Source organism: Pinus tabuliformis, chromosome 5_1 (assembly GCF_031772625.1).
Source record: "Pinus tabuliformis cultivar Carrire ecotype Pingquan chromosome 5_1, CPIR1, whole genome shotgun sequence".
In the NCBI taxonomy this organism is placed as follows: Eukaryota; Viridiplantae; Streptophyta; class Pinopsida; order Pinales; family Pinaceae; genus Pinus; species Pinus tabuliformis.
Genome location: NC_142305.1, coordinates 115,643,692 through 115,658,554, shown reverse-complemented (window position 1 = coordinate 115,658,554; position 14,863 = coordinate 115,643,692). Strand labels below are relative to the sequence as shown.

The 14,863-nt window shown below is 34.3% G+C and overlaps 1 protein-coding gene across 3 annotated transcripts; it reads right to left on the bottom strand.

Annotated features, from left to right (window-relative positions):
- Positions 1 to 7,292: 7,292 nt before the first annotated feature.
- LOC149163694 (uncharacterized) lies at positions 7,293 to 12,324 on the bottom strand. 3 transcript variants are annotated; one of them, XR_016260638.1, is made up of 8 exons: positions 11,888 to 12,321; positions 11,669 to 11,796; positions 10,702 to 10,758; positions 9,599 to 9,856; positions 9,329 to 9,414; positions 8,513 to 9,192; positions 7,687 to 7,802; positions 7,464 to 7,554 (listed from the first exon to the last, which is right to left on the bottom strand). XR_016260638.1 is itself a non-coding variant. In XM_089431819.1 (7 exons), exons 2-7 carry the CDS (start codon positions 11,724 to 11,726, stop codon positions 7,374 to 7,376), a joined length of 756 nt encoding a protein of 251 aa, XP_089287945.1. In that variant the 5' UTR covers positions 11,727 to 11,777; positions 11,888 to 12,324; the 3' UTR covers positions 7,293 to 7,373. The 3 variants fall into 3 exon arrangements, 2 of the variants coding, with proteins under 2 accessions (XP_089287945.1, XP_089287943.1); XM_089431819.1 differs by lacking the exon at positions 8,513 to 9,192 and having other exon boundaries at positions 7,293 to 7,554; positions 11,669 to 11,777; positions 11,888 to 12,324; XM_089431817.1 differs by lacking the exon at positions 8,513 to 9,192 and having other exon boundaries at positions 7,293 to 7,554.
- Positions 12,325 to 14,863: the final 2,539 nt, after the last annotated feature.

Here is a 14,863-nt window from a genome sequence, read left to right as displayed (position 1 = left end):
TATCTATTTAACTTGCTTTGCGTGATCTGTTCATTCAACTTGTCCTAACGATGAACCACACTTGTCCTGACGATGAACCACACTAGTTGGTTCGAAACGAGTCCACAAATGAAATATCATTTACACTGAAGAATCTCTCATAAACTTGATATGGATCACAGAAGCCTCAATACAACAAGATATAATTTATTAATTAAAAAAAATAAAAAATAAACATAATCATCCAACTTGCCAACCATATCAAATTTAGTGTAAAAAAAAAAACTTTATAAAAATTATAAACATCTAAGGTATTCAACCAAAATCTATAATTTATACCTTTTCAAAAAAAATGACACATGATCCCTTGTCCCAGCACCGCAGTTCAATTGGTAATTCGAGATATGTGAAATCATTGAAACTCAACAAACCTAGGTTCAAATCCCCCCAGTTGCAACCCAGGCTAAGGGAAGGAGATCCCTAACCATTATTAGACAACTCACTTATCTATACTCAAAATCCATTTTACTTCACTCAAACCTTCCCCTATGTAACCATGTAATCAAATGACACCAAAAATTAAGCTCCAGGCCAAAGACCAAACCCCACAAGAGGGAAAATCCAACAACAATCCTTATCTTAATCAACTTTAATCATAGTGCTCAAACCTTCCCCTATGTAATCATGTAATCAAATGACACCAAAAATTAAGCTCCAAGCCATAGACCAAACCCCACAAGAGGGAAAATCCAACAACAATCCTTATCTTATAGAATCAAATCAAAATGAGATCCATTTTACTGCCAAAGACCAAACCCCACAAGAGGGAAAATCCAACAACAATCCTTATCTTAATCAACTTTAATCATAGTGCTCAAACCTTCCCCTATGTAATCATGTAATCAAATGACACCAAAAATTAAGCTCCAAGCCATAGACCAAACCCCACAAGAGGGAAAATCCAACAACAATCCTTATCTTATAGAATCAAATCAAAATGAGATCCATTTTACTTCTTCCTTACGGTTTACTCATCAACTTTAATCATAGTGCTCAAACCTTCCCCTATGTAATCATGTAATCAAATGACACTAAAAATTAAGCTCCAAGCCAAAGACCAAACCCCACAAGAGGGAAAATCCAACAACAATCCTTATCTTATAGAATCAAATCAAAATGAGATATCCAAGACTAAGACTAAGACCATATCTGCCACAAAAAAACTCCAAGTCTAGCCCTCAAGTCACCTCCAAAGTCAAAGTCAACATAGGTCCAAGACTAAGACTAAGACCATAACTGCCAAAAAAAACTCAAGTCCAACCCTCAAGTCACCTCCAAAGTCAAAGTCAACATAGGTCAAAGTGATTACCTTCCTAAAATTCCAACCCTACAACAAGCTTTGAAATTCAGCCCTCTAACTAGTTATGAAATTCGGCCTTCTCTCATTAAAATTCTTCCACATGTGTGGGCTCTTTCTCTCCTTTTTCCTTGGTCTATTACTCCTTTGTTGAGTAGAGGATGTATATGGTGATGATGAGTGAGTGTCCTTCAAAGTGATCGAATTGTCTTATATATATCTGTCTAGGAGGTCGAATAGGTGGCTCTTTGAGGCCCCTGCCAACTTGTTCCCAATGAAAACCAACTCAATATAAAATTCAAAATTCTTTTTCTTGCAAATGTTTAAATGGGACATGAATCAAATACATTTTTTTTGACTCAAAATAATTTATTTTTTATTTTTTTGACTTTAAACATGAAAAACATGCTTTGACCAAAAATAAAATATAATAATGAATAAAATAAATACATCAATAATAGATTTATATTACATTATGAAGATCAATACTAATTACAATTTCAAAACAAACATCTTTTAATCATAATCATGTAATCAAATGTCTGGTTGATATCCGCAAAAGAAACGTGATATGTAATAAATTTATCCAATTCAAACATCTGTAAAGAAACAAAGGATAATCAATTAAAAACTTAATTACTTTCAAACTAGTTCAAAATTTTATTAAAAACCTAAATTACATCTCGCAGACAATCTAATTACATCGGGCATAAAATCTAGCCTGTTGTCACGTAAATGAATGCATCATTTAATAATAATTGAAATGTACAACTCGCAGAAAATCTAATTACATCTCTCAGAAAATCTGGCGTGTTAGTCACGTAAATGAATGCATCATTTAATAATAACTGAAATTGAAGTCTTACCTTATTCAAGTACAACTCTACCAGGCCTGGAAAATTTGAACAAGGTTTATAGTTTCCGAAGAAAGTTTCATCCAACGTAATTTTGCAAACACTACCTACACCCACCAAAATAAATACACCGCAACCTTGAAAATACAAAATTATGATATCAAACTTATTTTTCGAATCGCTAATATCTTAAATGAAAAGGAACTCAGAGCAATTACATCATAGCAGGCTTCAAAGGCTTGAATCTTAACCTTAATTTTTCCTATGCATTCATAGGACTGTCAATTGTTTAGTTCTTTTTGCAATTACTTGTTAACCAAAAAAAGTCAATTGTTCCATTGGTTCTTTTTGGAATTACTTGTTAACCAAAAAAAAAAAATTATAAAATTATTATACAGTTTTTTTCAAATTACTTGTTAATGAAAAAAAAATTGATAAAGTTATCCCAAATTACATTTTCAACAGTATATATTGGTTCATCAACAACTTATCACAATTTTTACATAATTAAAACACAATCTCTTTGGAAAAAAGAAAATTTAATTACGATTATATCTTTAAATATGCTACATTAGAGAAGAATACCATTAATAAAACCATGGATTGTGAAAATCTTTTACATAATTAAAACACAATCTCTTTGGAAAAAATAAAAATTAATTAGGATTACATCTTTAAATATACTACATTAGAGAAGAATACAATTCACAAAACTATGAGTTGTGAAAATCTAAAACAAAAAATTAGTTGTGAAAATCTAAAACAAAAAATTACCAATAGAAAATTGACTATTTTACTCTATTTTATTTTGATATTAATTATATTTAAAATAGTTTATTTTATTTTTATTGATTATCAAAACTTAAAAGCCCAAAAACCATTATCAATGAATTTGATATTACCTCAATTATTTTTATTTTATGTAATTTAATTAAGTTAAAATCTTTAGATAACCTAACAATAACATAGAGCACATTACCTCGATTGATTATTTTTATTTTACGTAATTTAATTAAGTTAATAACATAGAGCACATTACCTCGATTGATTATTTTTATTTTACGTAATTTAATTAAGTTAAAATCTTTAGATAGCCTAACAACATCAATTATTTTTATTTTATGTAATTTAATTAAGTTAAAATCTTTAGATAGCCTAATAACGTTAATTATTTTTATTTTATGTAATTTAATTAAGTCAAAATCTTTAGATAACCTAACAATAACATAGCGCAACAAAAGATACATTATATTGGAAATTTTCTGAAAAAAATCACCCTTTTTATTTAATCAAAATCATTGCATTTTTTCTAAATCAAAATCATTATATTGGAAATTTTCTCAAAAAAATCACCTTTTTATTTAATCAAAATCATTGCATTTTTATTTAATCAAAATCATTGAAATCACATAGAGCAACAAAAGATACATTATATTGGAAATTTTCTGAAAAAAATCACCCATTTTATTTAATCAAAATCATTGAAATCACTGCAGGCTGAAAAAACTCCTTTTAATTAATGTATAATCAAAACAAGTATCATCTTGGTGAAACTAATATGGTTTTAATTAATATATAATTAAAACAATTATCATCTTGGTGAGACTAATATGGTTTGCCGAGGCTTAGTATTTTCCCTGAAAATCATGGAAACTCTAGCATAATTCAATAATTTTTATTTAATCAAAATCATTAAAATCACACAGCGACAAAAAATAGATACATTATATTTGAAATTTTCTCAAAAAAACACCTTTTTATTTAAGTTAGAGAAAGATTTCGGCGAAAATCACATGGAATCTCATTTGTCTACGCGTTTCGAACCAAAATCAAAATCATTGAATTTTTATTTAATCAAAATCATTGCATTTTTATTTAATCAAAATCATTGAAATCACATAGAGCAACAAAAGATACATTATATTGGAAATTTTCTGAAAAAAATCACCCATTTTATTTAATCAAAATCATTGAAATCACTGCAGGCTGAAAAATCTCCATAGATACATTATATTTGAAATTTTCTCAAAAAATCACCTTTTTATTTAATCAAAATCATTGCATTTTTATTTAATCAAAACCATTGAAATCACTGCAGGCTGAAAAATCTCCTTTTAATTAATATATAATCAAAACAATTATCGTCTTGGTGAGACTAATATGGTTTGACGAGGCTTAGTTTTCCCCCGAAAACAATGGAAATTCTGGCATAATTTTTTATTAAATCCGGTAGAAAGAATTTTGGAAATCCAAGATTATGGTTCGACAAGGCTTAGTATTCTGGCATAATTTTTTATTAAATCTTGTAGATAAAATTTTGGAAATCCAAGATTATGGTTTGACCAGGCTTAGTATTTCTCCCGAAAACAATGGAAATTCGGGCATAATTTTTATTAAATCCAGTAGAAAAAATTTTGGAAATCCAAGATTAAATCCCGTAGAAATTTTTGGAAATCCAAGTTTTTTTTTGGAAATTTTGGCATAATTTTTTATTAAATTTGGTAGAAATTTTTGGAAATCCAAGTTTTTTTGGAAATCCAAGTTATATTGTCAAATTCCACTATCAAAAACATTCCACTATCAAAAATATGATTCAAGCACTTTTTTTTAGCCGTTGGCCGTTCCAGATTCTGGCATTTAGGGTTTTAGCCATTTTTTTGCGATTGACAGAATTGACACCCCAGTAGACAACTCCATTCCATTACGATAAATACAAGATGTTCAAAATTAAACGGTGCACATGGGTGCATGGTTGAACGGCGGGGCTGCCGGCTTATGTGCGCCCCGCCCGGTTTCGATTCCCTATCGTGAGCTGCTCTGCAGCGATTTGTATGATCGCAGTTGTTATATGGTCAATGATGTATGATGGATGATGGATGTGATGTTTATCACCCTGGATATTTGTAATATATTGTACATAATGGCCTAATAAATGCTTCTTCAAGGGACTAGCCACCCCATTTAAAAAAGATGTTCAAAATTAAAGCAAAACAACAAAAACTTCTCGAGCTTACAAAATGATGTTCACTATTGTTGCTACCCAATATGGCAGACACTATAACAATAGACCGCTTTAAGACGTAATATTTCATAGTATTTGTTTATAATCTCCTCTACGTTGCACAATGTGCTCTGTTGTTTGTTGCTCTGCATCACTATCGCCCTTCCCGAAGAACTCGAGGAGGTGCATCATGTTAGTTGTTGTTCCAGCCATACTGCTAGGATGATTCCCCAATCAAATAAAACCCAAAGGGTACGTTGCACAATGTGCTCTGTTGTTTGTTGCTCAACACATAACACGAAGGCTAAACATTGGGCAGGCATTGTAATAAAACTGTAAAAACGCTTTAAAACTTAAAACAGGATTGCGATATTTGTTTATAATCGCAATTCCATCATTCGCTTTATATAGCACAATACTCCGTAAATCTTCGAAGGCTGTCCAAATTATCTCTTTGCTAGCACTGGCTATTTTGATCAAATAGAATATACTCTAGATTAATATGTCAATACATCACTATACAACACATCCTTCATACGTTCAAACTTTTGTTGACCTCTTCCTTATGAGTTTGGTTTATAATCCTCTGGCTTTGCCAATTTTTTCTTATGGCTTGATTTACAAGCCTCTGATTTGCCATTAATGACCTACCAACGCCTACAGATAAGTAGGTGGGTGGTCTACAATCCTCCTATTGCCATTAAAGACTCCTTTTCAATCTTTTCCTATAGCTTGGTTTATAATTCTAGTGGTTTACAATCCTCCGATTGCCATTAATGACTCTTCCAATCTTTTCTTATAGCTTGGTTTATAATTCTGGCTTTCAATCTTTTCTTATAACTTGGTTTACTACAAGTGGTTTACGATCATTTGATTTGCCATTAATGACCTACAAACAAGCAAATCAAATGATCAAAAAAAAAAACTTGGAGACCATATGTTTCAGGACCTTTCAATGTATCCAGGTGTCTTCCTACTCAAGAATAGGCACTTTCTTTTAGTAAATCTCAAAGTTAACAAGTAACAAATCACCCCCCAACCCAAGCAAAAGTAAAAAAATGTACATTAGTTAAAAGTAAATTTCAGAGATTGGGCAAATAACAAGTCACACTCCGTCAATAAGCAAAATAACAAGTCACCCTCCCATCCATAAGCAAAAGTTTAAAATAGCATATTACTATGGAAATAAATAATAAAATAATAATTAAAAATAACTATGGGAATAAACATAAAAGCTAAGAATAACATATTACTATGGAAATAAATAATAAAAAAATAACTATGGGAATAAACATAAAAGCTAAGAATAGCATATTAATAACTAATACGAAAAACATGATAAACAAAAGTAAAAGATTACAAAATAACATAACGATGGGAGGAGACGATAGGAAACATAACATATTACTAACCCAGGAGATGATATAAGGAAACATTACCACGGGAAAAAGATAACATATTATTAGTTGAGCAGATATAATACGAAAAACGTAATGAACCTATATTATAAATAATAACGAGTTCTCCTTCCAAAAACTACTCTTAATAAAATGAGGACTGCAGTTAAACACAGCCAAATAAATTTAAACCCAATTAATAATTTACATTAATTTTATTAAAAACACTTAAAATGAAGATTGCAGTTAAGCACAGCCAAATAAATTTATGCACAACTAAACCGAGTATAGACAGCTTCAAAACAACTCCTCCATGGAATTTCCTTTCATATTCATCTTGTGAGACTCATATGTATTATTGCCCAAAAAAATAGGTTGGGCATTGAGCATACAACTTATTGCCCAAAAAGATAGGTGGGGCATTGAGCATACAACATGTTCAACAAACCATGTACTTCAAATCTGCCCAAAAAACGCAGAAATAAGGTATCTTCTGGCAATGCTCGGATTCTTAAATATTGAGATTTTTAAGTTGCTGTTTGGCAGGAAGGAGGCATATTCTGATGAGAATAGATTTGCTGATTCTGAATAAATACGATGGCAGTTCTACACTTTACAACAATATTTCTCCTTAAATATTACATCTGTTTACAAAGTTGTGGCCATAAATTTGTTTTTAACGAAGAAAGACCACTGCAGTAATATTTACAAATCAGCCACTGAATTCTATACAAAAAGGGAACTGTACAGTGTTTCTTTTCTCTGCCATTTTTAGTTGCAGAAGCTCAGGGACCAAATTCAGTATCCACAGGTTTCTGGTCCATAACGTCGTGCTTACATATGGGGCACAGCTTAGAGTGATTTAGCAACCACTCTGCCCCACAGTGGTTATGGAAACTGTGGGTGCATGGTAAGGAGATGATCTGGTCACCAAATTCATATTCAAACTGGCATATTGCACATTTCCTACACAACGTCCCAAAACATAGATTATCAAAATCACAGAAAATAAATCATCTCCTTAGGTTGTTAAGAACAATGATAGACATTGTATCCTAAATACAAGACATGAGAACCTGATAATAGATAAACCCTTACTCCATTTCATCTGTCGATCCCTGTTCAGACTTATTTCCATCAAAAGTTAATATTGGCATAGAGTTCACTATTGTGGCAGGAGCCACACATTTTACATTTTCCAGCTGAACAAGAGACTGTAAAAATCCCAACAACAGACCCCAATATCAGTAAGATTAAAATTTAATCTCAAATTGGAAACAGAAAGCCTGCTGAACTCCCTGAACCTTGCTACCACAAGTGTACACTCACTCCAGCTAGTCTCTTAAAAATACACATTCCAATGAAAGCATAAATCATTTCATTATGTTGGTTCATCTGCTGATGGTGCCAATATTTAATGTATATCCTTCTGTATGCAGAAATATTCTCGGTTTTGAACATATATCGCCCAGGTTTGATGGCCTGATTTATTTCCCTATTCAACAAATTTCCAAACTACGCAAACTAGCTATCAAACAGAATCAGATACACAAGTCTAATGGCAACTCTGGCATGTATGTAAAAGACCAAGGAACAGACCCTAATCATGTCTGTACAAGACTTCACTTATAGTAAAGGTTGGGCATAGAAAGAGGTGAACCTTGTATCTGCTCAAAATCCATGACATCTGGACAGAACACCTTATTAATATTAAAAGGATTATTTTGAAGTATTTCATATCAAATACAGAATATAAACTTATGTCCCTCAACAAGCATTACCTAATATGGATCACCGTGATTGAACCTGACATCAGACCTGGCATCTTTTCAATTCAAGAATCAACGCTAAGGTTCTCAGAATTAAAAACCCAATGAAGCCAAATCCACTTAACGTTATAAAGTCATGCACGAATTTTTCTAACCTTGTGGCTATCCACTTAGGCATGTGGACTTCCTTTGTTATGTACTCGAATTGGAAAAAGAATTAAATACGCGTAATGCACACCAAGCCCTCATAACGAAGCCTTCCACTCTCGCATTCGAAAGATGTATGAAACGCATTGAAGCGAATAAGACACATGGATCTTCTATCCAACGGATACAGAATCAGCTAATAGAATATAGCACGCGCCTAACACAAAATGGACCTACCTATACCTCTGTCAGGAAACTCTTGAACATGACAAAGCTGACAGGAATGTTTGGACATCCCCTGTAGAAGCACTGATGCATCAAACCTTTTGTTAGTTCTTTAGAAAGAAGTTCGTTTGCTGCCCTTGCTCCCCTGAGGACTTAGGACACACACTACTAAGGAACAGAATTTGTTGCCATTTGAAAGAAATTTTGATTTTGATTTTGAGCTAGCAAAGCTCATGGCTCAAGCCTCATATGCAATTCCATGCTTATTAGGCAACCCATATTCTCACCGTACCTTAGGAGGTCCACACAAAGATATCTTCATGCTTATACTTGTTCCACAAGGGGGAAAGCTCTTCAATCCCCTAAGAGGGCGAGTGATTACTCCACTAATGCCATGAAAATTTATTTTCACCAATAATTATTAACAATAACGTGCATAGTACAGCATAATACATTTTTCCTCCTGCAAAGTGCAGAGACTTGAATCTTAGAAATATGTAAATATTACCAAAACAAGAATAAGGGGAAGACAAATGATAACAAAATCTGAAGACTAATATATCTCCTTTCAGGCAAATATCTAGTTATTAGAGGCATACCTCATATGACATGTCAATAGTGCCTTGGTTACTATATTCAATGCCCCCCGAGTATGGAGGAGGATCTGCCAATGATAATGAAAGGGCTGAAACATGCAATGATTAAATTGGTCATAGTTCTACTTAATAAGTTGGTATTCAATAAAAGAAAACAAACTTTAAGAAATGCGTCAGTTAATGAATGCTAACTGGATGGAAAAGTTAAATCATGAGAATCCATTATTCTATGAAACTTGCTTGCAACAATTCAACCCCAGGGAAGCAGCTTACATAATGCCATTTCAAGGTCAAAATCATCACAGTTTTCATTTCTCGGCTGATTTGAATGGAATGCAAGTTCATCCTGGTAGTAGTCTTCTAAATGATGAGAAGAGTTCGGATTGTTTCGGTTATTTCTACGAGCACGCCTCCTGTTACCAGATCTTGGGGCCATTCCCGTAGCACATTCATCCTCTTCATCAGTAATGTACTGGCCCCACCTTTGTTGATCAATCCGCCGCTGTTCCGCAGCTGCCCTTCTTCTCCGCCCTGTCATTATGACATTCTCGAGTTCATTATATTATTTTTGACTGTTCTGATTATCGCAAATATTCAATGTCATTTGCATTTCGATGCAATGAGGGAAGCATATTATCAAAATATAAAGTTATGTTCAAAAGTACACAGTGAGAACACATTACACGGAATACACACAGGCGTTTCAAACCTACAATACGGTAGGATGGAAAACCAGAACTAGGCATAAATAATAGGAGGGAAAACCAGAAACAACATGGCGAACATTGGAACAAACTCGTCGGTAGAACGCACGATTCTGCACGTGGGGTTTAGCTCCCGTCCACCAGTGTTCAAATCCCGTGGAGGGTGACCCTACCGGTACCCTGTGTGGGAAATTTGCACATATGGAGCCCACCATGCGATCCCTTGGCTACGTGCTTGAGTAGTTACGCCAAATTAAGCCAAAGGAAAAACGAAAGAAACCAAAAACCAGTCAATGGGCATAAACGTGAATTCAGTTAAACAAGGCATAGAGGATGATTTAAATCCGTAAAAAAAAACCAGAATAACCCAAAAAACACTCTTCTAAAATGATCAACAAAATAACAAGTGTCAAGTCTCTCCAAGAGGTGTTGACTCACAAAGATCAAAAGGAACTCGAGAACTTCATTACAATTTTTCCTTTTTAATTTAATGGTAAACTAATAACCCAGGGCTCGACACCTGCCGGGGTTTGACCTTAAAAAGGAAGGGAGATCTTAGGGGGTCGGACCCAAACGAACATCAGAAATAAAAACAAACAAAAATACAGTAGAAGATAGCAATTCCTGCAAAAGAATGTTAAATGCCGAAAATCCATTCAGTAAATCCGCTACCTTTGCCAGATCTCTCACTTCGTGAATTCCTGCTGGCCTGGTTAACATCCAATTGGCCTGCGACAGTTAAACGAGAGCTGAATCAGAAATAAAACATCGCCCAAAGTTTTAAAGAAGAATCATGTGTAGACAAAAATCCTCTTCACAATGGCAGATTCCAAACAGAGCATATGTTTAAGAGAGCTTCGAAAATGTGATATCGAATGCATCTAATATTGTGTTTGACATGATCGTTTGGAGCAACCGATGCGAAACATAAGCCATCTTTTACTCGTAAGTTTTTCCTTGAAGAAAAAGCACTGAGAAAGCTTTGCAAGTTAGACATGGAACTGTAAATTATTGGAGAAAACACAAACACTTCATCGAGAATACATCATAAGAATTTTTGCGTCAATTCCACCAGAAGGCCATTTGTTAATGCATTTTCAGCGGTATCTTCTGTATATCAAAAATGTCTTGCAATATTTTACCAAATTTATTTAAATTCAAGGGAGAACCTTCCTAGGATTTAAATAGTATAGTAAATATAGAAATTACTATCTAACTTTTAACAAATTTACTTAAATTCAACCGCAAACCTTCCTCTAAAGGGCTGATTTAAGTAATGCAATAAGGAACACAGATTTTCTATATAAATTTGCATCTCCTGAGCGAATTCTTGATTTGAGCGTATTCTTGTTTTAAGCGTATTCTTGTTTTATTAAAAGATTTGCCAGCCAGATTCACCGCGCAACGACCGCAAGCTGTTCCATAATCTGCCTCTATTAAGCTTTAAACTCTCGTGCCCTATTCAGGATTGTATGTCTCCTACTGTTTAACAATTGTGTCGCGGAGTTTCTTCAATATTTGCTACAAATAAATAAATCACGATATGCGACAAAGCAAGAAATTAATTACATGAAATTTTAAAGCAGAATTAGTTCCATAATCTAAACAGGCATAATTGATTTCGATTCACATATCTTACCTGACACATCGACATCCTGAACGGATTCGCGAACATCACCGACCACTGAACTGCTCATTTTTAATAGGCCGTCGTCGCCCGGCCTTGCACTGCCAAAGCAGACACAGCACTTCTCGCAACGGCAGCAACTTCAGTGAATTCCAAATAACAAAAATATCTCAATACGGCGTTCTAAACAGAGGAAATCGAAATATGAACAAAATGAATGTCTTGAATTACCCTAAATTCGAACGGCAGAGTCGAATTCGAGAAAGCTTGCCGCTGGCTGGCTCAAAGATAGGCTGTTTTCTGAATGGCTGAATTCTTCGTGCTCTTTTGTCTCTCGATTTAAAAAGGCTAATAAACGCTCCAAACTGCTGGTCGAATGGTCTAAATTGGCCAAATCAAACCCCAAACAGCTGGTCGAATGCCTATATGTAAATGCTCTATGAAATTGGCCAAATCAAACCTCACATAGCTTAAAAAATGTAATTTCAAGGCCGTCAATAAGGAATTCCTAGACCAGAAGGCTCGAATCGTACACCAGAAGGCTCGAATCCAAGCACAATTGATAGAAATTCGTGGAATTCACCAGGTTAACGCCACGAATCTCTATGTGCGATGTCGCCGAATGCGAGGATCTGGTCAGACGATCATTTCAAAACTTGCCCTCAATTGCTTTTAATCCCTTTTTCAAATCCGCACCGCAATGTCCGTGGCATTTCTTTAACAGCAGTAACGTGGGAGTTGGACGGAGCGCGAATATACTCTTCCGTCAAAACATTGCTGGAATATTCATTAACGTCACAACTGTCATTTCAAGATCTTATTCTGCCAAATGTCATTGTTGCCGTTGATTGCCGTTGAGCTATCGAATAAATAAAAAAGCATATTCCCTTCAAGCGTAACTATAAAAAAAATAGAAATTAGAATATTCCCTTGCGCGGTTGATCAAATTTGAAGGGTTCTCAAGACGTGGCCCAGCGTTAAATAAAGCTTTAAAAATGTGATCTACTTAATATCCATATTTATTAGGCGCGTAGTCACTTCGCAAATTTTTGGGCCATCCTTAATTTCCATATTTATTAGGTGGATAGTCCTAGTTCACAAATTTTTGGGCCACTTTTCCGAAGAGCAAGCTAGAAAATAGTGGCAAAGACCAACGCAAAACAAAAATTTCCCTCGTCCAATAAGTCGAGAGGTGAGGAAATTTTTTTATCAACAAAGATTGGATTCGAATGAGAAAGCTTGGTTAGAATGGTTTTCACCCTCAATCCAAAATTCCAATTTACGCATTTGCAAGCCTTGTGTAGGTTTATCATGAAAAGTTAATGAGCAAGAACTTCAAAATTTCGTGTATGTTTATTATGAAAAGTTTAAGTAAATGAGTAAGAATTTCAAAATTTAAATTTAAAGAAATTCAAGAGTAGTAATGATCTAGGTGGATATTGGTGGCCATCCGCTTATTCCACCTAAACCTCCGGTCAGTGTCGTTTGTTTCCTTGATTATAGCAGCATTTACTATTTTTAGTCATTTTTTGGGTCCTGAACTTCAGGAGTTGTTTTGACCCTCGAAATGATGTTTTTATAAGGTCTGCAACTACATAGATTGCGAAAAATCATGTAGTACTTGGACAGATCATTCCAACAAGGTATCGTATGCGCCAAACAGAGATCATATGACCTAGTTATGACCTCAAGAAGTTCGCTGCCCAATTAACCCCAACGGGACCCACAAACTCTTGGTGTTTCATCTCCTAGGGTTAGGGTTTTGGTTGTTTAGGGTTTTCCCTTGTTGTTCAATAATAAAAATGCCCTTGAGCCTCATTGTAACACAGTTCAAAGTCATGTAGCCATCACATCTCCTCTTAGAGATAAGCTACCATCACCTGAGCTAGTTTATTTTCATTTTGTATGTAAGCATATTTCAGTTCTTTGATATTAATGAAATGAAATTTTATGTCTACTGCATTTCTATGTTTGTGTGTATATCTATATTTTGTTGTGTTCCTACATAAGTCTGGATCAAGTAAGTGTAAGGGATCATTGTTGATCACAATGGACAACTTTAAACAACTTTCATCTAAGATTTAGGAAAGTCTATATTTAATCAAGTTGAGGCTCATGCCCTTTCTTGAATCTCTTTAACAAATGAAACTAAAACAAAATCTTTGATTGTCATAGGCAATTCAAGCAAATCATCAAATTGATAATCTCAAAGTCAACCCCACTTGACAATATGCTAGCATCTATACTAGCTCAAATTGGAATCAGAGGTCTACATACTAAAAAATATCTCATTCTAGTAATTTTTAAGAAGCATGATTATTAGGTTGACACCCTAGCCAATGAGACCATGATACTTAGAATTGGGGTTCTTCAAAAGATTGGGGGTTGGTGCTATCAAGCAATACCTTAATGTCACAGGTTTATGGGTATGGAGGCACATTACATCACAATAATAATTAGATACCACAATACCGTCATCAACTAATTTCAAGTGAGGTGTTAGATATGAATGGACCTACACACCCCACTCTCACATGATTGAACTTAATTTTGGTTTATCTCTTGAGCCACCCAATGAGGTTTATCAAAGGAAAGGTAGAATAATGGAGACCTATATAGGAGCAGTGAGCAACATCAATTCGAACAAGGTTACTCAATGAGAAAATTACCTAGTAAGAGTGTCCCTCAACTTTTGGACAATATTTTGAAATTAACATTTTCAATGGTTAAAGTTTTGAGGCATGCTTAGTGCATGGTCATTCCTTTGCTTTAGTTCTTGGATTTCTTTTGCTTGTATGGTATCTCAGTGTTCTTATATCCTTGGTCTTTGTTTGGCACCTATCCTTTTGGTCCTATTGGCTTTGGCCTTAGTGAGTTGTAGTCTCTTGGTGCCTTGGTGACCCTCCTTTGGTTGTATGGTACTTTGGTTTTCTTGAAAACATGGTTTTTGTTAGGTACTTGTCATTATAGTTCTCTCATTCTCAAGCTATGGGCTCTTGGTGCAATAATGATTATTTTGTATTGTCTATGGCGCAACAATCTTTTTCTTATTTTTTGGAATTATGGTCCCCTAGCAAAAAAATCATCCAAATGGCAATCCAAATCTCTTAAGACACTTGTTAGGCGCTAGCATCATTGTCTATATCTATGTGACTTATCTATGGACTATATGGAAGCATCGATGTAACATATCTAGCTCCTTAGAGC